Source organism: Schistocerca nitens, chromosome 4, assembly GCF_023898315.1.
Source record: "Schistocerca nitens isolate TAMUIC-IGC-003100 chromosome 4, iqSchNite1.1, whole genome shotgun sequence".
Taxonomy (NCBI): Eukaryota; Metazoa; Arthropoda; class Insecta; order Orthoptera; family Acrididae; genus Schistocerca; species Schistocerca nitens.
Window position 1 is genome coordinate 381,542,433 of NC_064617.1, and position 25,301 is coordinate 381,567,733.

The following is a 25,301-nucleotide window of genomic DNA, read 5'->3' on the forward strand; positions in this document are numbered from 1 at the left end:
GGTGTGTGTTGGTATTATTTTTTAAGTTTTGTTTTCCATAGATGTAAATCAAAATAACATTAGTAATGATCTTGAGATATAATATGTGATGATTTTGAATCAAACTTTTATAACAGTGTATAAGATATTTTACTTCTGATGCCATTGTACAGCAAAGTTGGAGGAACTCATTTTTAGGGCTATGAAAATAGCTTTGTGTTTATGACTTGCCTGAAGAATGGATGCACTCAATGTATGGACTGACATTTCAAGTGACCAAACTCAATTCTAGCAGACACAGGTCAGATGATAGATAAACAGGCATAAAAGTCGTTCAAAGCTAAAAGTTTAAGTCTTAATCTCATAAAGACTCATATTAAGCAATTTCAAACAAGCAATAATGACCTTTTAGCACCACAAATACACATTAAGCACAATGTGATACAGAGATAGTACCCAGTAGAAGAGCCCATAATTGGAGGGAACTCCCATGGCATACAGTCCCTGTAAAGAAACTTCTAAGAAACAAAGATTACTGCATAATAGGTGTAAAACAAAGTTTAGGGCTATAGACAGAGAGATGCTGAATGAAACGCGTTTGTCTGTCAACAGATCAGTGCATGATATCTGATCTTTCACAGAACCCAAAGAAACTGTGGTCATACATGAAGGCTGATAGTGACACCAAAGTTAGTGTCCAATACATAAAAAATGAGACAGGAACTGAAATTGAGGGTTTGAGGGTAGCAAAGCAAAAGTTGAAATACTTAACTCCATTTTCAAATGTTCTTTACAAAGGAAAACCCAGGATAATTACACCAATTTAATCCTCATACCAGTGAAAAGACAAATGAAATAAGTATTAGTGTCACTGCTGTTGAAAAACAGCTGGAATAATTAAAACTGAACAAAGCTCCAGGGCCTGATGGAATCCCTTCCAGATGCTATACTGAATTTGTGACTGAGTTAGCCCCTCTTCAAACTATAATCTGCCACAGATCCCTTGAAGAAAAAAATCACGCCCAGTTCTTGAAAAAAGGTAAAGATCACACCCATCTACAAGAAGGGTGGTGGAGTGATCCACAAAAATACTATTCAATATCTTTGACAGCAATTTGTTGTAGAATCTTAGAACATATTTGGAGCTCAAACATAATGGAGTACCTTGAACGGAATGACTCCGCAATGCCAACCAGCATGGACTTCAAAAACATCGATTATGTGAAACCCATCTCACACTTTTCTCATATGAAGTACTAAAAGCTTTTTAAGAAGGCAATCAGGTAGAAGCTGTATTTCTTGATTTCCAAAAAGCATTTGACTCAGTACCACACCCATGCTTATTGTCAAAAGTATGATCATATGGACTACAGAGTGAAATTTATAACTGGATTGAGAACTTTTTGGTAAGGAGGACACAGTATGTTAGTTTGGATGGTGAGTCATCATCAGATGTAGAAGTAACTTTAGATGTGCCCCAAGGAAGTATGTTGGGACCCTTGGTATTCATATTGTATATTAATGACCTTGCACACACAATATTAATAGTAAAATAAGACTTTTTGCAGATGATGCAGTTATCTGTAATGAAGTACTATCTGAAAGAAGCTGTACAAATATGCAGTCAGACCTTGATAAGATTTAGAAGTTGTGCAGACATTGGCAAATTGCTCTACAGGTTCACAAATGTAAAAATTGTGCACTTCACAAATTGAAAAAATGCAGTATCCTAAGATTATATAAGATTATAATATCAATGAGTCACTGTTGGCATCAGCCAACTCATCAAATACCAGGATGTTACACTTTGTAAGGATATGAAATAGAATGATCAGAAGGTTCAGTCATGGGTAAAGCAGGTGTTAGACCTTGTTTATTGCTAGAATACTGGGGAAAAGAGATTGCTTAAAATAACTCATGTGACTAGTTCTAGAATACTGCTCAAGTGTGTGGGACATGTAAAAGATAGGACTAACATGGGATATAGAACGTATACAGAAAAGGGTAGCACAAATGAGCACAGGTTCGTTTAATCCATGGGAGAGTGTTACAGAGATACTGAAGGAACTGAACTGGCAGATTCTTGAAGACAGGTGTAAACTATCCTGACAAAGTCTATTAACAAAGTTACAAGAACCAGCTTTAAATGATTACTCTAGGAAATTACTACAACCCCCTATGTATCGCTCACAGAGGGATTATGAGGATGAGATTAGAATAATTACTGTATGCACAGAGGCATTCAAACAATCATTCTTCCCATGCTCCATACATGAACGTAACAGGAAGAAACCCTAATAACTGGTACAATGGGACGTACCCACTGCCATGCACATCATAGGGATTTGCAGAATTCTGAGCTCAAATGTAATGAGGTATCTTTAACAGAATGACCAGCTCAATGTCAAATAGCATGGATTCCAAAAACATCAATCATGTGAAACCCAACTTGCACTTTTCTCACATTGCATACTGACAGCTTTGAAACACGGAAATCAAGTAGATGCAGGCTTTTTGCAGATGACACATTTGTCTATGATGAAGTGCTATCTGAGAGAAGCTGCACAAATATTCAGCCAGAGTTCAGATTTCAAAGTAATGCAAAGATTGGTAACTTGCTTTAAATATTCATAAACGTAAAATTTTGCACTTTACAAAATGAAATAATGAAGTATCCTATGACTATAATATCAAAGAGTCATTGCTGGAATTGTTCAACTCATACAAATATGTGGGGGTAACATTTTGTACAATACAAAGTGGAATGGTTACATAAGTTCAATCTTGTGTAAAGCAGTTGGTAGACTTCAGTTTATTGGTAGAAAACTGAGGAAGTGCAGTCAGTCTACAAAGGAGATTGCTTACAAATCACTCACGTGACCCACCGTAGAATATTGTTCAAGTGTGTGGGAACCCATACCAAACAAAATTAATGGTCACAGGTGCATGTAATCTATGGGAGACTGTCACAGAGATACTGAAGGAACTGAACTGGAAGACTCTTGAAGATGGATGTAAACTGTCCAGAGAAAGTCTATTAACAAAGTTTACAACCATCTCCTACATATCACTCACATAGGGATGATGAAAATAAGATTATAGGAAATACTGCACATACTGAGGCAATTATACAATCCAATCTTCTTGTTCTCCATACATGAATGGAACAGGGAGAAATGCTAATAACTGGTCACATGGGATGTACCCTCTGCCATGCACCTCCCACTGGTTTGTAAAGATTATATGTAGATGTAGAGTATGAAATTCCTTGGATTCACCTGAATAATAAGTTAAAATTGGGTCAACACATGGATTAGCTGATCCAGTTCATGCCAATGTGTTATGCCCTTAGAAGTGTCCCTCACTGAGCTGACATAAAGACAAGATGGTTGGCTTTTGTGCACACTTTCACTTACAGTTGTTTATGGTATTATATTCTGGACAGTGTGGATAAAGCAAATAAAATGTCAGTTCAGCAGAAGTGAGCAATACGATATAATGTAAAGTAGATAATTGTACATCTTGTAGATGGCTTGATAAGCATCTTTGAATTCTTACACTCACTTCCCAATACCTTTATTCCTTACTGATTTTTGTTCCTGATAATAAAAATCAGTTGAAACTGATCTGTGATAAACACATTGGCAGTAAAAGACACAAAAATCATGTAGAATTTGCCTCCTTGTTTAGGTTTCAGAAAGGAGTTATATTCTCTGGTAGTAAGATATTCAACAAGCTTCTGTCTAACATAAAGCAAGAAATTAGGAATCCCTGCCAAATCAAAAGAAAGTTAAACATGCTATCTCATTAGTCACATTTTCTACAAATTATTTGACTATCTAGATTCAGGCACTGAAAATTTCTGTTAACAACATCACATGTAGCAGTGTTTGTTATGAAGTTGTATGTCAAGTGATACTGTACTGTAAAGAGGACTCAATGATCATACCTGCATAACTCCAACATGGTGAGTAGAGTGGGACAGCAACTCATTTTTGATTGCCATGGAAAGAGAGACAGCCAAAGTTGCAATTAAAATGGTTGTTTATTTAGTTAGTAACCGATTTCAGGCTAGACACATTCTCAAACCAACCAATATTTGCCAAGTAAAATAGTCATCTAAAATAGCTCTAAATAAAGAAAGTACATATGTGTTTAGTCCCAACTTCTCTTCGTGTGCCAAGCCACTGACCGGGACCACTGTGCACGGAGCATACAGGTGGGGCACAGCCAAGAGCAATGAGAGCGAGAGAGGCAGGCATTGAGGCCTTCTTCTTGGTCTTCTTTGACAGCAGCATGCCTGAATGTTATAAACATTAGTTGAGATTTTACATGTATGTACTCTCTTTGTTTACTTTTATTTTGGATGAACACCTTACTTGGCACACATTGGTTGGTTTGAGAATGAGATTAATGTGAGATCAGTCACCAACTAAATAAACACCCATTTTTGTGGCATTTCAGCGATTACAGATGAAAAAATATTTTCTTTGAGAAAATGTCATTGTAATCAAGTAAATAGTAATCCTGTAACAGCAGGTAAACGGCAGTTACATACTAAAATTGAGGAGGCAGCAGCAAAGTAGTAGCTTCCTTAGTAATTTACTCAATTACATTTAGATAGCATAAAAGTGAACAACATTACAGTATATTCTGAAAGTTTATTGTTAATACAGCACACACCTGGGAGTCTCACTGATACTGATGCCTTTGTCTGAAGTTAATGTGTAACAAAACATTAGCAAGTGCAGTGTACAGTTGAATAGGTGTGAAAGTTAAGGATTTGACTATGAATGTTTTTGTATGTCACAGGCTTTGTGTAGATATATACACTTGAAATATGGGCCAGTATGCCATGTGACGATTATCAAGATATTGTACAAAGTGAAATGGTTACAGGAAGTTATACACAGAAAGGCCATATCTAGTGACCTCATTGTCAATGGGATGTTCAACACTTATACTCTACTTTCATTTACAGAGAAAAATCTTCTTCCTCATTTTCTAGAGGTGACTGATACAAATGGAATGACATGTTTAGCAGTAATACTTCTGTTGTCTGCTCTAAATCTTTATTTTTCATTCAGTGTACTGAATACAAAAAACATTACAATGTGGGACATATACAGGCAGTTTCAATTTTGTGGTGACTTACTGAATAGTGATCTTAAACCCATAGGTAATGTTCATTTTCCATCAAATAAAGTACTAAAGAGCAGCAAATGTTGGTAGAAGGAAATAAAATAAAGTTTATATTTTGTAAATAACATTTTGATGAACATCTTCTGGAAAAGTTAACACTGTCATATTACTATGGCGATACTCTTCCAGCAAGTGTCCCATTTCTTTTTTGAACTGCGGAATTACAAAAATGAATAATTCCTTTTGCTACTTGTCAAAAGGCTATTACTGGGAAGTTTTCACATAGTTTTTAAGCAGTCCTTTACCTTGTTAAATGTTTTTCTATACCAGTTTCATATGTAACTAGTGAGTTCCTGGCATATGTTGTAATTCCACTCAAAGAAATTGACTGTGCTCAAATGTTGTTTATTGAAGTGTTTTTTCCAACAATGACGTACATTCCTGGTGTCTCATTATTAAATACTTGGCACCATAATGGAAGGCACTAAGATGTAAATCATTGTGTAGTGTTTGGCAGGATCAAGCTGTGCACTTATATAGTATCCAGTCTTGTTATCCCCTACTCAACTGTTTCAGATGAACAGGCTTGAGTACTGTGTACTCAAGTGGTTTGCATTCTTGCCAGCGAGTCCTCGTCTGTTTCAGATGAAGAGGCTAGAGTAGCATGTACTGGAATACTTTCCTGTCTGCTTCTAAAGCACCCTGGTACCTTTTTCTTCCACGCTTGAGGCTTAGTTCGAACAACCTCTTGTCGTTTGTGTGGCATAACTGATCTGACAGTGAAAGTAATGCTTCATGATGACTATTAAAAATTCACTAGGAAAAAGAAAAGAAAAAAATCTCCCACTCCCTCTCTCTTTGTCCATATCCTCCTCACCCATCTCTATGCCCAACTGTTAGTCCCAAACTCTCTATCCATCTCCTCCTCACCCTCTATATGTCTGACTGTTGCTCCCCACCTCTCTGTCAATCTCCTCCTGCCCTCCCTCTCTGTCAATCTCTTCCTCTCCTGCTCTCTGTCGAACTCCACCACACCTCTTTCTGTCCATCTCCTCTTCCAACCTGACACTGTCCATCTGCTTCACCTCCTCTCTCTGTCCATATCCTCCTCCCCCCTCTCTTTGTTCATCTCCTCCTCCTCCCTCTCTATTCATATCCTCATCCCCCTCTCCCTGTCAATCTCCTTCTGGTACCTTCTTCTGTGGCCATCTCCTCATTCCCTCTCACTGTCCATCTACTCCTCCATTCTCTCTGTTCATCTTCTCTTTCCCCACCCTTCTGTTCATCTGCTCCTCCCCTTCTCTTTATAATTCGTCCTCTCTCCTCTGTGTCCATTTTCCCCTCCTTCCCCCCTTCCCCGTCCATCTCATCTTCCACGCTCTATCTGTCCGTCTCCTTCTGTCCCTTCTCTCTGTACATCTCCTACGTCACCCTAGTTGCAGTCCATCCCTACCCCAATGGAAGTTGCTTCTTATCCCACAATATCTATTTCCACACAAGTATTATATGTACCAAGTTTGACTGCTAATAACACAATAATTTAGAAAGAGATGTGGAACATATACACATACATGTCTTTTTTATAACATACTAGCCTTCACCCGGCTTCATATGTGTCACATATATTGCAAACCATCTCTGTGTCCAGCTCCTCTTCTCCACTATCTCCATCCATCATCTCCTGTCCCCTCCATGTGTCCATTTTCTGATCCTCCACTCTCTGCGCATCTCCCCCTTCCCTCTGTTTATCTACTGTTCCTCTCCCTCTCTGTCCATTCCTCCTCCCCTTTCTCTCTGTCCAATCTCTCCTCCCCCCTCTCTCTACCCATTTGCTCCACACTTATCTCTGTCCATATCATCTACCATCCTCTCTCTATCCATCTCATCCTCCCCCCCCCCCTCCCCTCTCTCCATCCACCTCCTAATCCACCTCATATATGGACCCATTTTGAGACCACTCACACCCCAATGGGAAGTTGTTTCCACCCCACAATACTTTCTTCCAGACAATAAGCGGTATAAAACTTCCGGGCAGATTAAAACTGTGTGCCAGACCGAGACTCAAACTCGGGACCTTTGCCTACTGCGGGTAAGTGCTCTACCAACTGAGCTACCCAAACACGACTCACGCCCCATCCTCACAGCTTTACTTCTGCCAGTACCTTGTCTCCTACCTTCCAAACTTTACTGAAGCTCTCCTGCGAACCTTGCAGAACTAGCACTCCTGAAAGAAAGGATATTGCAGAGACACGGCTTAACCACAGCCTGGGGGATGTTTCCAGAATGAGATTTTCACTCTGCAGCGGAGTGTGCACTGATATGAAACTTCCTGGCAGATTAAAACTGTGTGCCGGACCGAGACTCGAACTCAGGACCTTTGCCTGTCGCGGGCAAGAGCTCTACCAACTGAGTAACTCAAGCAGTTTTAATCTTCCAGGAAGTTTCATATCAGCGCACAATCCGCTGCAGAGTAAAAATTTCATTCTGGAGACATCCCCCAGGCTGTGGCTAAGCCATGTCTCCGCAATATCCTTTCTTTCAGGAGTGCTAGTTCTGAAAGGTTCGCAGGAGAGCTTCTGTAAAGTTTGGAAGGTAGGAGACGAGGTACTGGCAGAAGTAAAGCTGTGAGGATGGGGCATGAGTCATGCTTGGGTAGCTCAGTTGGTAGAGCACTTGCCCGCGGTAGGCAAAGGTCCCGAGTTCGAGTCTCGGTCCGGCACACAGTTTTAATCTGCCAGGAAGTTTCATATCAGCACACACTCAGCTGCAGAGTGAAAATCTCATTCGGGAATAAGTGGTATATGTAGCAAGGTTGGTTGAACTCAATCTGCTGGTTTAGGAGGAGATGTGGAACATATACAGGGTGGTCAGAAATGGTCTGGAAAGCCTGTAAGGTTGTTGCAGGGGAGGTTGTGCTGCGAAACAACTGTTAAGAAAAAAAATTCAGTATGTTGTGCTGAGTTAATAAGCATTGAAGTTAGCCACTCAGATTGTTGTGTGTGCAAATTCAAGCAGCTCACCAGATACAATTATTGTCAGGTGTTCTCATAGCACAAAAGATAGCACAGAAGACTTCTTAGTATTTGGCTCGGGTTAGATACTCACTACCATCTCATATCCAATTTTTGTATCACTCTCTTTTTCAGTTTTATGAAACAAAATGAAAAACATGTTTGGCAGTATAGTCTCTGGTGGCTTGCTTGAATTTACAAGCCCAACTGGCTGCCTTCAATGCTAATGAACTCAGAAATGGTGCGATGCATCAAATCTTTTTTCTTTTGGGGCCTAGTACATGAATAAATGTCAAAAAAACTGATTTCCAAATTTTTGTCTTATAAAATTCTGTTTAGTTTTCTGATCAAGAAAAAGTTTACTTGAAGGAAATTTGAGTGAAGGAAGCCATAAAATTAAAGTGGCTACACACATGTCGACGTCCCCATGTTGTGCAGAAAGCTCTGTAAAAAACAGAATTTTGTTCTGATTCATTTCAGTTTTACAAATTTTTAGTCTCTAACATTGGCTAACCTGTCAAAACATAATGGTTGCTTAGGTTTTGTTTATACAGATTGTTTAGTCTTTGATTTGCCACTGTTTTGCTACTAACATTTGTGTTTAAAAGTGAAGTAACTGTGCTCATGCAAGTTTTCTTCTACTTCAAATCTATGGCAAGAATTAAAAGTTTGGTGTTAAACAATGCAAATCCTACAGAAGTCGGCTCACCAAATAGCTTAGCTCTGTTAATATCAAATCAGCTCATGATGTAACACTTGAATCAGCTTCGACCAAACAGGGAATCTATAACACAAATAAGTGCTCAAATGTTCTGTACTCTTATGGACCTACCCTCCCCTACAAGATTTGACAGGTACAATGAAATTATTCTGTAGAGTTTCATAAAGGTAGCAAATGATACTATGAAAAATGCTGTTCAGGAAAGTATAGGCATGAATGATGGCAATACATGCATGACTGTAGCCCTGGATGCATCTTGACAATGAAATGGCCAAATTTCTCTAAATGGTGTAGTGACAGCTACATCATTGGACAATGGTAAAGTCACTGATGTGAAATGTATCACCAAGTACTGTTGTGGCTGCAGTAATGGAGCTATGAATCATAAATGTTTGACATATTTTAGTGTTTATAGTGGAGGGATGGAGTGTGAAGGTGTTGTGAAGATATTTTACAGATCAATGGAGAGATATAGTGTGATGTATACATCTTACCTGTTAGATAGAGTCTCAAAGGGGTACCAAAAAGTTTGTGAATCCAGCCCTTATGGCCACAGAGAAATTGAAAAATGGAATAAGTTGGACATGTTCAGAAAAAGTTAGGTACAAGATTAATACATGTGAAAAATAAATTGGCTCATGGTAAGTGTATTAATGAATGTTGTTGGCTTAGAGTTTAAGAAATAGATAGGTTGCAGTATTATTGTGGACAAGCCATAAGGCAAAATACAAACAAAGTTGATGGAATGAAAAATGAAATGTGGGTTGTTTTCTTTCATAAAACATCCACAGATGACAACAAGTGTCATGCACTCTGATGACCTGGCAGTGGGTCATGGAGTGGCTACCAGAGGGCTGTTGTTCAAGGTAAGACCTGCAACCATGAGCATTCAGTGCCATTTGCTATAAAGAAAGTAATAAAACCTATGCATAGGGATCTTAAGAACACAAGATTATTAGAGAAGTGTTTACATGGTAGGACTCAAAACACAAATGAAAGTTTTAACAATGTATGTAGGAACAAATACCAAGAACTGTTTGCAGGACTAAATACTTTGAAGTTAGGAGTAATGGATGCTCTGCTATGCTTCAATGATCATTCAGTCTCAAGGAATATGGTTATGGAGTGGAGGGGAGTGCCTAGTGGACTAAATATGCAAAGAGCTTTAGTTGCCACTGACCTATGGTTATGGAGTGGAGGGGAGTGCCTAGTGGACTAAATATGCAAAGAGCTTTAGTTGCCACTGACCAAGGAGACTCTTCAAAGCAAAGAAATCAGTGTTGGAAGTCACCAAAGAAGCACGAGTAAGAAAATTAAGTCTGAAAAACAAAAGGGAGGAAGAGCAACACCAGAAACAAGATGAATATGGACCTGGGATGTTTTAGTCTTATGCAGGTTAGAGAGAGAAACAGTTTTTAAATTTATCTTGCATTTCAGCAAGTTCACTTTTATATGTTCTGGTACACACTGCTTAAAAACTATTAACGATAAAGGGATGAAATTTTTTATACTGTCTTAAAACATAGACTATTCTTATGGCTACAATTTGAAAATTACAGAGCTTTTTCAAGAAAAGCTATGAGTTAATAACTGAAGATTTTTATAAAAATATTTAACTTTTTAAAAATCATAATTTATGAAAGCAACACCTTTTTAAAAGTCTGCTTTAAAGAGTATAACGTTCAGAACTACCAGAAAAATAACAAGCTTCTACTATGTTTCCATTTTGTAATGTGTGTACCTATCTTATACATATGAGGGTTGCTCAGAAAGTAATGCACCACATTTTTTCCTTCAACAATTCTTTATTGAACACAATGAGAATTACATATATGAAAGAATGGTGTTTTATCCACACACCCTATTTTGCCAAGTAATCTCCATCCTGCTCTATGGCCTTCCTCCAGCGTGAAACAAGGGCATATATGCCCTGTCAGTACCAATCCTTGTCCTGGTGATGGAGCAAGTGCTTCACTGTGTGAATTACTTCCTCATTGTCCTCAAAATGTCATCCACAAATGGCATCCTTTAATGGCCCAAACAACTGGAAGTCCGAGAGGACTAGGTTAGGTGTGTTAGGTGTGACAGCAGTGGATGGTCTCCCTGACTGCTGCAAATAGTAGAGCTCTGCCGAACCACCTTCTGATGACTTCACCCTCTGTGCCCAGTGACTAGCTGCACTTCTGTTGACAGCAGATGCTCCATAGACTTTGCATGATCATTTGTGAATATTCCCCACAGTTTCTTTCTCTGCAGTGAGAAATTCCATGACAGCACGTTGCTTGTAATATACATCACCTACAGATGCCATTTTGAAGCTGTCCTGTGGCTACACTATTGGTCAGAAGTGATGGAAACTTAGTGTGCTCACTCAGGAAAATTCAAATAATACACACATAATGTTTTTCATTCATAGGATTGATTTTGGCTGAGAAAAAAAATGTGTGCCACTTTCTGGGCAAACCTTGTACATTACTAAAATGCTTTACTTCACTTGGAACACAAATTACAATTAAGGAAAAACTCTGTGACCAAAAGCTACAATTCATACATCAAAATGTTACCTAAAGATTTGTTAAAAATCATAAGCATTACATGGAACTACAGCTCTTATTCTTTCAGCTACAGTATTTAGAAAACAGATCACCCTGCATACATAAATGCTTTTTTTAGAATACACTAGCCTTTTACCCATAGTTTTGGTTTCCACAATGTCACATATATTGCAAACATGTCTCTCTAACAAACACCTATTTCCCGCTCTCTCTGTCCATCATCTACTCCACTCTCTCTGTTCAGCTCATCCTCCACTCTTTTTCTGTCTCCTCCTACCTACTCTCTCTCTTCCTCCCCCTCTCTCTGTCCACTTCCTCCACACCTTCTCCCTGCCCATCTCGTATTACACACACACACCTATGACAATGGGAGGTAGTTCATAACCCAAAGTAGTTCTATCTACACAGTAAGTTGTATGTGTACCAAGTTTGTTGAACTCAGTCCATTGGCTCAGGAGGGTACACTGTTGTGATCTGTCAGGAAGTTTCATATCAGTGCACATGACGCTGCAGAGTGACAAATTCACTTTGGAAACATCCCCCAGGCTGTGGCTCGGCCATGTCTCCACAGTATCCTTTCTTCCAGGAGTGCTAGTTCTGCAAGTTCCACAGAAGAAATTTTATGACGTGTGGAAGGTAGGAGATGTGGTACTGGTGAAAGTAAAGCTGTGAGAATGAGTCGTGAGACAAACTAAGGTAGCTCAATCAGTAAATTACTTGCCCATGAAAGGCAAAGGTCCTGAGTTCAAGTCACACAGTTTTGATCTGCCAGGAAGTTTTTTTTTAATATTTATAGATATATAAGTAGATTTTGTCTGTCATGCATCAGTGGGACTGTGTATGTAGTTATCGCTAGGATGACTCCTATAAGTGTGTTTTTCCTTTCATATGCTGTTTTTTAGAATCAAGGCTGGTACATGAGGGGGAGCTCTGGTGTAATGACTTTGGTGTACTTGTTAGCATCATGGCAAGGCATGCTGTTGGTCATTGTTTCAAACCAGTTCAGCAGCAATTATTTGTTTTGTAGTATTTATAATTTCTGAAAGTTTCTTGAAGTATACTACGTTTGTGGTGTTTGAATATCTGGAATATTGAAACTTCCTGGCAGATTAAAACTGTGTGCCCGACCGAGACTCGAACTCGGGACCTTTGCCTTTCGCGGGCAAGTGCTCTACCATCTGAGCTACCAAAGCACGACTCACGCCCGGTACTCACAGCTTTACTTCTGCCAGTATCTCATCTCCTACCTTCCAAACTTTACAGATACTGGCAGAAGTAAAGCTGTGAGTACCGGGCGTGAGTCGTGCTTCGGTAGCTCAGATGGTAGAGCACTTGCCCGCGAAAGGCAAAGGTCCTGAGTTAGAGTCTCGGTCGGGCAAACAGTTTTAATCTGCCAGGAAGTTTCATATCAGCGCACACTCCGCTGCAGAGTGAAAATATCATTCTGGAAACATCTGTAATATTCTTTGGTTGTATAATACTAGTGTCCTGGAATAATCGATGTTTGTATAACTGTACTCTAAGTCCAAAATAAATCTGTTCTAGCAGCACATTGGTGTTCTTAATAAACACACTTTCAGTGCAAAGTGTTGTATTTCATTGACAATCCAGCTATTCGATTTGGACTTCATTGAGTTTATGATCTGACACTGTTTGTTGGAGATGCTAAGTATGTCATTGTGGCTGTATTTGGAAACATAAAAGCCATCACCTACATGGACAGGAACCAGAATACAAGCAGTACATCATTCCCGTGATCCGTTGATTCAGAGAAAAATGGATTCCAAGTCACCAACAACTCAGCTGTACATCAGGTATCCATAAGTGTTCTCTAGCCAATTAAATAGCTGAAATGATTCGACTGAGCCACAATGTACACCAGATGGGATGACATGAGGTATTTGGCTAATGTGTACCTTTACTTGGACAGCACAGGCCAGTAGTGGTTTGAGAACACTGAAAAGAAGATTGACAGTAGGCACAAAGTCCGAGCCAGATTGAAGAAAAGATTTGGTAACAATCAGTAACAATTCCACATAGTGGAAGAACAAGTGAAGAACAAGACACAATACCATGAGCAAATGATATATTTGTAAATACATAATGTTTTGGGTCTACATGTTTTGGTCTAATATGCCAGAAGCTAAAAAAACTCACACTTGATGAAAGAAGTCTCAGAATGCACATACCAAGCACTTATGGTAAGGATGTCACAATGACAGTGAAATTAATCAAATGCTGCTAGAAAATCAAGGAAATGCAATAGAAAAGAGTCAAATGGAAAAGTCATGACCAACTACTAAATGTAATCTGTATGACAATTGTGAAATACCACCATTAGCTTGCTTCTCTCATATGCCTGACAGCAAGAGAAGAAATAAGAAGAGATATACCAGTGTATAGCAACCAAAAATGATTGATCAAGTACACAACGGATAGCAGCCTTGGATGTCAACCAGGTATGTCTGGAGATAAGACAGAATGCTGAAGAGGTGTATTGGACTTCAGCACCAATCTTCACCAATAGGCGAACACACCATGAAGAACAGATTTAGCCAACGTGGACTTACACCACCACTGTCAAAGAACAACCCTGCATCAGACCAACTTGAGTACAACCAACTCCCTCATAAAGTAAAATGCCCTGGCAGAAGAACTGACATCTGGAGGACAGAGGATAATGTCATAGTCTGTTTACACTGTGGACACCTTGGACACATTGTGCACTACTGCAGAGACAGAAAGTGAGTGTTCAGTGACTTTTACACCACAAGATGTCAACCATCACAGCAGTCCTATTCACATCAATCATCTGCAGATGATTATAGTTGATCTGTGGACTGAAGCTCATCACCATACCCTGAATGAGGTCACACCCCAACATACTCCATTCCCTTTCACCCTACAGAGGCACCAGCTGCTCGCTTAGCCATGGAATTTGGGAAAACCAAGCAAGGCAACCATCCAAGATGGTGACACTGACACAAATGAAAATGCTCCCTGGATGACAGTTACTACAATGACAGGAAATTTCATCAACATCATCATCGATAGTCAACCACTACAGGTACTAGCTGACTCAAAGGCTTCTTTTTCTGTGATGTTGAGTTCTTATCATCCCAAGCTCAAGAAGACTATGTTCTATGATATGAAAACAATGGTGTGGAAGGCTGTAAATGTGAAATACATCTACCTGACAGGAACATATATTGAAAGAATAATTACAAGGTTATCATGAAAAGTAATGCATTTAATACTTTTATGTGCCAATTCTTAAGTCCCTCTAACTAAAAACAAATGTTATTAACATTCCACATCATTATTTTTAATGTTTACATATTTATTTCTCAACATATAGTCACGTCAGTGATGAACACATTTCTCCCGACAATAGAACAGTTTGTTGATTAAGGTCACTCTAAAATAACTGATTTTGTTGCCAGAGGCACAACCTCACCTGTGCTTCATTACTATCAAAGTGATGTCCTCAAAGGCATTCTTCATTTTTTGGAAACAAATGAAAATCAGATGAGATCACATCGGGGCTTATGGAGGGTGATTAATGACAACAAACCAAATGCTTTGGATTGTTGCAGATGTCACAGCGCTTGTGTGTGGTCTATCATTGTTATGCTGCATGAGAGGGTGTTCCAGGTGAGGATCAACTCTTTCAGTTTGAAACTTTATTACAGCACATTGTTTCTCACTCACTGAGATAGTTATGTTGCATACTACCAGGTTACACACCACAATTCTCTGCCCTGTTATGGCTGATGAAAGAAAATACATAGACATAAAGATGTAGAATGTTAGAAATGCTTGTTTTATATCAAAAGGTTTAAAAGAGTTCACATAAAAAATTCGGAATCATTACTTTTCAGTTTGCCCTAATATCAATGATGAAACAATGCTCTTCAAATTTATCAGTTTAATAGAATGTAGTTATAACTTATTCTTAGATGGTATGCGTTACAAGCAGTCATAGACTGTAGAAGACTTCATAATAACAAAGCTATTCCACCACACAATACAACAAAGATTGCTCTAAAAGGTTGTTCGCTGTTGAAGACATTTTAATCTGCCATGACATTGTTAATCTGCCATCATCAATGAAAAGAGTTCCAGCTGTCAGTTCAATCAAGAGGCACAGTTATACTGTGAAGCCTCTGTCAACTTCAAAAAGTTATGTAGGCACACAAAAGACATCCAAAGGACTTCTAAGCCAACTAAAAATCATGTTGAAGTGTTCATTCTACAGATCTCTGCCTAAATCCAAAACAAAATCGTCTTCATTATCCAAGTAATAAATATCTTGAGGCACCTAGTGAATGGCAATGGAGGCCATCCCAATACAGAGAAAATAAGAGCAGATTTTCTGACTCCTCAGTGCACTTGTGATGTAAGAAGTTTTCTCAGAATGTGCTCATACTGCCAGCAATCCATAAAAGATATCTGTCCCTTGCAAGAACTACTGCTGGGAGGTGCCAAATTTTTATGGAACACAGTGCAAGAAAGATCATTCCTTTTCCTTGAGGATCTTCTCCAGTTCTAGCATAGTCTAACAAGAATGTTGAGACAGATATTCAAATCAATACTAGCAGTTTTGTGATAGGGAAGTCATTAAAATGTGATAGTCAATGATTTGTGAGTACTGTCCAAGTCCAAGAAGACCTAATCCACGAAGACCTACTTTACAACTGAGAAAGAGTGCCTTCAGTTGTTTGGGCCACCAACAAGTTCAGGCCCCATTTATTTGGCAAACCATTCACCACTGTCACATATCACCATTCTTCATACTGGCTGCTAGCCTCAGGGATCTGTCAGGTTGACTCGCAAGATGGGCACTGAAGCTTCAGGAGTACAAAACAGCAGTGAGGATGAAATCTCAGTCATTGCTGCATTATATTACATTGTTGCTGAGCAGAAGAGAGATACAGCATTGCTGAAAACCATCAAAGCCTTGGGGAATGAGAAAGAGATGAAAACTGGATCCCAATTAATAGACAGAACATCATGTTATGATCCAAGTTGGCAGCCGCTATACAGGTATCACTGGCTCTATCGATCCATTGAACACTATGTGAGTCACTCTAAGGGATGCCAATGAAGGAAGAATGTGCCACAATTACCTCTGTGCCTCACGTAGCAATCCTGCCTGCAGAAGTGTCATTCCACAATGAATTGTACTGAAGCTCTTGGGGTGTTTCCCAAAGCCAACAAATGAGAATCAGTGGATAATAGTTTGCACTGACTACCTCAGCTACTGTGCTATCAGTAAAACTGTGCTGATTGCTGAAGCTTGAGCCCCTACAAGAAACTCTGGTTCCTTGTAGGAGAAATCATTCTGAAGCATGGAGCACCTTTGTGATGATCTCTGATCATGGAAAAGGTGTTCATTTGCGACTGGTATCAGAAATAATTTTAGGTTGTGACTTCATTCACAGGATGACAACTGCTTACCATCCACAGAACCAATGGCCTAATAGAATGCTTTATTGAGACATTGTCAGATATGCTCTTGATTTACACTGATGTCAAACAGAGAGATTTGGTTACAATATTCTCTGTTGTGACATTAAGATATGACACCCCAAAGTAAGTCAATACAAGCTTCACCCCAATATTTCTGCTCCACGGTTGCAAGACCAAAATGATAACGGATACATGGTTTCCACTTCAACTGATCTATATTCAGTATGACTAAGTGAAACAGCTCATGACCAAGATTGAAGAAGCAAGATAACTGGCACACAGGAGAAGGAAGGAGGGCTGGCTAGGGTGGACGAGCGGTTCTAGGCGCTACAGTGTGAAACTGCGTGACTGCCACGGTCGCAGGTTCAAATCCTGCCTCAGGCATGGATGTGTGTGATGTCCTTAGGTTAGTTAGGTTTAAGTAGGAAGGAGAACTCTACAATGCTATTATTGGAAAAATTATTAAAGTTCCACAACATAACTTATCAGTCATCACATATGAGATAAAAGATAATATATCCTTTCATCAAGATGACAGAAACATACAGATGTCATTCATGTCCTCTGTACGAAGTTCTACTACAGTCCAGGGGCAGAGAAGACCCACTTAATGATCATTAAGCTTCAATGAGAGGGGCTATAATCACAGTAAAGAGGATGTAACAACATGACCATAATATGAGGTTCCACCTGCACAGTGATACAGAGCACCACTGACAAGGTCTGGACTCTGGATGCTGTAATCTGCTCCTGCTCCTATTAGGACTTATGAAACAGTGGCTCAATGTTTTTCTGGGATTAGTTCTGTTCTAACTGTATGTTGGTGTTCTTAATAAACAGGCTTTCAGTGTTAAGTGTTGTATTTAACATAAAGATGACCTCAACACCACAAGATGATTATAAAGATTACACGTTAAGTTGCAGACAGGAACAAGAAAAGAGACTTACGCATTAGCTTTCAGCCTTCACCAGAAAAAGAAACACACATACAAATTCATTCACACTAGCAAGAACACCTCATGCACACATGACCAGCACCTCTGGCAGCTTAGCCCAGAATATTTTTGTTGTACCTGTCTGCAACTTAATGTGTCATCTTAACAGTAAGTAGTAATCTATCTTTTTCTTATATTGTTTGGTTTTAATCGTGGTATCTCTTTGACACACCAGCCTTTGCATTTGGACTTGAATGTAGTTACAATGTGAAATTATTTCATGGAGACACTGGGAACTTCAAAAAATCTACTTCACTGTGGCTCCATTTGGCATCATAAAAGCCCTCACCTATATGGACAGGAACAGGTTACCAGCACCACATCATTCACATGATCCATTTATTTAGTTGACCAATAGATTCCCAGTCAGCAGTAAGTCAGCTGTACATCAGGCATCCATCAGTGTTTTCCACAAATCCCAGTCAAGAAACAATGAAATGGCTGAAAACATTCAACTGAGTCAAAATATAGAAGCGGTAGGATGACATATCGTGTTTGGCTAATGTGTACTTTTACTTGGAGAGCAGAGGCCAGTTGTGGTTTGAAAACAATGAATAGAAGCTTGATAGTTGGGACAAATAAAAAGAAGTTCAATAGCCAAATTGAAGAAAATACTTAGCAACAATCAGCAGCAATTCCACTTAGCAGAAGAACAAATGAAGAAAAAGAACCAATACCATGGGCAAACAACACACTTATAAATACATAATGTTTTAGTCTTATGCCACATCATGAATCCTTACACAAGAGAAGCCGACAAAAACTCACACTTGATGAACGGAGTTGCAGAACCCACATACCAAAATCAGAAAAGAGTCATATGGAAAAGGTATGACCAACTGCTGAATGTGGTATCTGTGGCAATTGTGAAAAACTGCTGTGAGCTTGGTTCTCTAATACGTCTCATAGCAAGAGATAAGATACACCAGTGTACAGCAGCCAGAAATGTTGGACCAAGCACACAAGAGATAGAAGCCTTGGATGTTGACCCGATATGTGTGGGGATAAGACAGGATGCTGAAGAAGAAGTGTATTGGTCCTAGCACCAGTCTCCAACAATGGTTGAATGCACTATGAAGAATGGACTCAGCCAACTCAGATTTATGCCACCACTGTCAAAGAACAACCCTGCATCAGACCAATTCGGGGACAACCAACTCCTTCATCAAGAAAACACCCTGCACAAAAATTGACATTTGGAGGACAGAGGACAACATGACAGTCTGTTTTCACTGTGGACACCCTGGACACAATGTGCACTACTGCAAAGATAAAAGATGAGTGTTCAATGACTTTTACACTACAAGACGTCAACCATCACAAAGTCCTACTCATGCCACCCATCTACAGAAACTGTGGACTTAAGCTCATCACCAAACCCTGGATGGGGTCACTCCCCAACATACTCCATTCCCTCTCAACATACAATGGCACCAGCTGCTACCTTAGCCATGAAATTCAGGAAAACTAAGCAAGGCAAGCATCTGAGGAGGTGACGCTGCCACAAATGAAAATCCTCCACGGATGACAGTTGCTAAGATGACAGGAAATCTCATCTACATATATATCTATACTCTGCAAACCAACATGAGGTGCACGGCAGAGTGTATGTCCCATTCTATCAACTATTAAGGTTTCTTCTTGTTCCACTCGTGAAAGAATGATTGTTTGAATGTCTGCACATGCAGTAATTATTCTAATCTTATCCTCATAACCCCTATGTGAGTGACATGTAGGGCATTGTAGTGTATTCCTAGAGTCATCATTTAAAGCTGGTTTTTGAAACTTTGTTAACAGAGTTTCTCAGGATAGTCTGTATCTACCTTCAAGAGCCCTCCAGTTAAGTTTCTTCAATATATCTGTGACACCCTCCCATGGATTAAACAAACCTGTGGTCAACGCTGCCCTTCTCTGTATACGTTCAATTTGAAGCACACAATTTTTACATTTCTGAAACTGTAGAGCAACTTGGCAATCTATACACAACTTCGAAATGTTATCAATATCTGACAATATTTATGCAGCTTCTTTCAGATAGAAAACTTCATTACAGATAACTGCATCATCTGCAAAAAGCCTCATTTTACTATTAATATTGTCTGCAAGGTCGTTAATATACAACATGAACACCAAGGGTTCCAACACACTTCCCTGGGGCACATCCAAAGTTACTTCTACATCTGATGATGATTCACCATCCAAGATAACATGCTGTGTCCTCCTTACCAAAAAGTCCTCAATCCATTCACAAATTTCAATCTATACCCCATATGATCATACTTTTGACAATAAGCGTAGGTGCGGTACTGAGTCAAATGTTTTTGAAAATCAATAAATACAGCATCTTGATTGCCTTCATAAAAAGTTTTCAGTATGTCATGTGAGAAAAGTGTGAGATGGGTTTTACATAGTCAATGTTTTTGAAATCCATGCTGGCTGGCACTGAGGAGTTATTCTTTTCAAGTTACATCATAATGTTTGAGCTCAGAATATGTTCTAAGAGTCTACAACAAATCGACAGTAGTTTTGTGGATCACTTCTACCATCCTTCTTGTAGATGTGCGTGACCTGTTCCTTTTTTCAAGAACTAGGCACGGTTTTTTTGTTTAAAGGATTTACGACAAATTATAGTTAGAAGAGGGGCTAACTCAGCCACAAATTCAATATAGAATCTGACAGGGATTCCATCAGGCCCTGGAGCTTTGTTCAGTTTTAATGATTTCAGCTGTTTTTGAACAGCAGTGACACTAATACTTATTTCACTCATCTTTTCATTGGGATGAGGGTTACATTGTTGTAATTATCCTGGGTTTTCTTTTGTAAAGGAACATTTGAAAATGGAGTAAAGTATTTCAACTTTTGCTTTGCTACCCTCCATTTCAGTTCCTGTCTCATTGATTAGGGACTGGACACTAACTTTGGTGCAACTAACAACCTTTACAAATGACCAGAATTTCTTTGGATTATGTGAAAGGTCACTTGACTATATTCCGCTATAGTAGTCATTGAAGACATTATGTACCGCTCTCTTGACAGCCAAACTTTGTTTTACATGTACTATGCAGTAATCTCTGTTTCTTTAGAAGCTTCCATACAGTGACTGTATACCATGGAGGTTCCCTCCCATACCTATCCAGAGCATGGTCAACTATTTTGTTAAGCTTGAGCCAGAGCTTCTCTACATGCTCTTGGCCTGTGCTGAATGTTTCAATTTCCTCATTGAGATATGACACTAGTGATTTTTTATATTGTGTATTGAACTTATACATCTTTCTGCTTGATTTAGTTGTGCTTTGTACTTTGGTAATCATTGTTGCCACTACCGCATCAGGCTCACTAATATCAGTTTTGATGTGGGATCCTCAAAGAGGTCAGGTCTATTTGTTGCCATTAGATCCAACATATTTCCATCAGGAATGGGGCTCCTAACTGTATGTTCTAGGTAGTTTTCAGAGAAGGCATTTAGTAAAGTTTCACAGGATGCCTTCTCATGCCCACCTCTAACAAAACTGTAATTTTTCCAATTGATTGTTGGATGGCTAAACTCTCCATCAACAATTACAGTATGATTAGGGATCTATGTACAAGTGAACTGAGGTTTTCTCTAAAGTTTACAGTTACATTAGGAGATGAGTGTGGTGGGCGATGGAAGGATCATTATCATTTTATGCCCAACCCTGGCACTGAGGTTGCTCAAACAATCTCATGTGGAGCTTCAATTCCTACCTAAATAGATCTGAGTTTCTTGCCCATTGCAACAAATAGAACTATGCCATTTCCTATTTGCCTATATTTTCAATATATACTTAAGTTATCCCCAGAAGTCTCACTGCTATCAAGTTCAAGTTTCAACCAACTTTCAGTACCTAATATTATGCAAGCTTTGCTGCTTTCCATGAGCACTTCAAACTCTGGCGCTTTGTTGTGAATACTGTGGCAGCTTACCATTATAATTTTAATACTCCCACTGGTGGGAGGCATTTCTTTCGATCTTACACTGATACTTCTGGGTTTCCTACAGCTGTCATTGTCTGGATTGGATGAAGATTCACCTAATCTAAAAAGCCCTTGTGTGCATCTGATACACAGTCAGCTAACTGTGTAGCAGCCCCTGATGTGTAGTGCACACCTGACCCATTTAGGGGGACCCTACAGTTCTCAACACTATGGTACAAGTCCAGGAAGTCACAGCCTCACTTGTCTCCAGTTCAGTTCTTACAGTCGACTCAGAAACAAGGGGCCACAATCAGTCCTGGGGACAGTGCCACAAACTGTGAACTTCATTGAAACTCCATGCGCATGGCTCGTCTTCTCAACCTTCTCTGCCAGTTGCTGTAATGACCCAAGTATGATTTCTGAGCCCAGATGACAGGCATCATTTGTTCCAACATGAGCCACAATCTGCAGTTGGTTGCACCCTGTTCCCTCAATCGCAGCTGGGATAGCCTTTTCAACATTTTGGATGAGGCCCTCAGCCATACACACTGAATGCCGAAGAAAAACACTGCAGCTTGAGTTTATCTTGATCAAATTAGCTAAAATGTACAGCACCAACAGCGCATGTCTTCTCCCTGTTGCAGTTAACAAACATCATCGATGGCCAACAAGTCCAGGTGCTAGTTGAGTCAATGGCTTCTTTTTCTGTAATGTTGAATTCTTATCATCGACAACTACAGAAGACTATGTTCCATGATATGAAAGTGATAATGCTGAAGGTTGTAAATGTGAAATACATCTGGCTGACTAGGACATGTATTGCAAGAATAACTGCAAGGGTGTGCTGAAAAGAAATATCTCTGTATTTTTTATGTAACAACTCTTAAGGCTTTTTAAATAAAACAAATGTTATTAACATTCTATATCTTTATTCTTCATGTCATATGTATTTATTTTTCAACACACTCACTCTGACTAAGAACACATTTCTCACAACAATAGACCCTTGTTGACTAAAGCCACTGTACAATATTTGGCTTTCTTGACAGAGCCACAACAATATTCACATCTGATTTAACAAAAATAAATATTTTTCTGAGATTGTGGTATAGAAAATGTGACATAATTTTATGAAAGCGTCATGCTACCAGGTAAATTTCTCATGATGAAATAATATTTTTTTCAAAATTAGTGATTCAGTGCATGCAATACATCATGCAGAAACAGAAAACACTGCTGAGCACAATATACCCAACTTCAGTTGATGCATCATTATCTGTGGTGTCTGGATTGTCACCCCCACAATACCAGCTTGTCTAAATTATGTTGATGGGAATCATCCTCACTACACATCCTTTACGCTCCCCCCCAACACACACGCACACACAACAATCTAACTAGCCTCAGTCTCTGCTAGCTCCTGTGCCACGCCCACTTTCTCCCATTACTGTACCCATTATTTCATTCTCCTTTCCATACTTTCTCTCCTGTATTCTATCTTCCACTCCGAAGTCACAACTCCACTTTGTTGTGCACCAAACAAACCGTCCTGTGTTTGCACCAGTGTGAGCTCACCCGTGTTCCACTGCTGCTTCTCCCTCCTAGTCTTCAGTCCCTTAGAGCTTGGCAGCATTTTGAATTTTGTTTGTGTGACTATCAATAATACAATGCCTCAGATGTGTTTCTTGATTTCCTCATAGTTTCAGGAAATAATTATGACAAAAATGTCAATATTTACATGAAACAGTGTTTCCATTCATAGTTTGTCTTCAAAGCATTGGCAGAAGACACACAATCAGTTTTGACCAAGTTTATAATCAGAAATAGTCTGGTTGATATGCTCCAAAGACAACAGTTTCATTTTGACTGGCAATTTTTTTTACTATACTATTCTTTACTTCTCTAAATTTGGTTGTGCACATTTTCAGTCATTGTATGCATCATTTTACAAAATAAAATAAATGCATCATTCAAAGGATACAATGTAGTATAGCACTTACCTCTACTTTCATTTCTGGTGTCCATTCACGCAAATTTTCTACAGTTGGCCAGTATTCAAATACAAAAACAGGAACGAAATCAAGTGATAATCGTAGTTCAGGGTGTTTGATAAGTGTTACAGTTAGAGTGACAGCAGGTCCTGAAGTTGATCTGTTGAACTAGAAATAAGAAATAAACATACTGTATTCAAGTATGGATATAAAAAGTAACATCAACTCAAAAAAATAAGAACTGCAAATATTAATTATAAGTTTGACTCTCCAACATAGCAGCCAACAAGTTTATATCACTGTACTCATTAAGAGGCATTTGCTGCAAACATGTTTAGTTTACTGTTAGGGCACTAGAAAACAGTTGCTTGTCTAAAAAAAAAAAAAAAAAATTAAGTCTCATACAGGCATCATGAATGACCAGAGGCCTACTTACATAATGAGAGAATACAACTTAACTGCTGAGAAATCTCAAGTTGGAGAGACTCAAAGAAAGGGACAAAAAGTCCCAAAAACCCTTCTTGGAAAATTTCAAGAACTGTTTTGAAAGATGGAATCTGCAAAAATCATTCAACCTTCTAACCATTACTCTCTTGGAGACTATGAACTTATGTCAGAATGAACAGCAACACACACAGACAGAAGAATATAAACAATCATTATCCCATTAACTCATCTGTAAATCAAATCAGAAGGAAGCCTAAGCATGGTACAATAAACAAAACCTCTGTCAAGAATTTTAGAGAGACTCACAGAGTACAGATGTAGATGTATACGTAACTGGAGTAGATCTAAAAGCACAATTAATAAATAGGAAAGGATACAGTCTTACCCATTTTCCAATGTGTTTGCCTGAAAATTGGTGACATACACAAACTACAAGAACATTGTTGCATTTACTGCATTTCTCCTATTCTGTGGATATGTTACCAGGAAGGCTTTAAACATCTAAATAGACACCAGGACCAGATAATATTAAAACCTGGTCAAAAACTGTTAAACTGATGTAGCTAACAAAATACACCAAACCTCTAAGAGATTAATCTATGTATAATACTATATATCAAGCAGGTGTAACTAAAGAGAATCAGAAAAATCTCTGTCAGTCCACAAACAGAGCATGGTACTACAGCACATGGTTAAACTCTGTCCATGTCATTCAGTGGCATTTGGTGACTGTCTGTGGCTGATACCCCTTGTGTCTCAAGCCGAAATTTTTTTGCCAAGTCCTGCAGACTGAAGCGGGATACATCTGGAAACACTCAATATATGACGTAACTTTTCTAGTATCCTGCAGTAGAGTGCAGCAGCACAGATACCATTACAAAAATTGTGGATTGATATGTTGCTTTCTACCAAATGACAAATTTGTTTATCTGCTTCATGTAATCAAAACTTAAGATAAATTCACGTTTGTAATATTCAGTGCCTATGTTCCCAGCAGTGACTAATTTTATTTTCTGTTGTGATCAAAGTGAATAAACTAACATCAGTTATGA

The 25,301-nt window shown here is 39.0% G+C and overlaps 1 protein-coding gene across 1 annotated transcript in view; it reads right to left on the reverse strand.

Annotated features, from left to right (window-relative positions):
- The window catches only part of LOC126251833 (cyclic GMP-AMP synthase-like receptor), a 304,227-nt gene that overhangs the window by 106,021 nt on the left and 172,905 nt on the right, over positions 1–25,301 (reverse strand). The window contains exon 6 of the mRNA XM_049952498.1: positions 23,812–23,970. Within this exon, the coding sequence (XP_049808455.1) occupies positions 23,812–23,970 (159 nt within the window). The remainder of the gene's footprint in view (positions 1–23,811; positions 23,971–25,301) is intronic.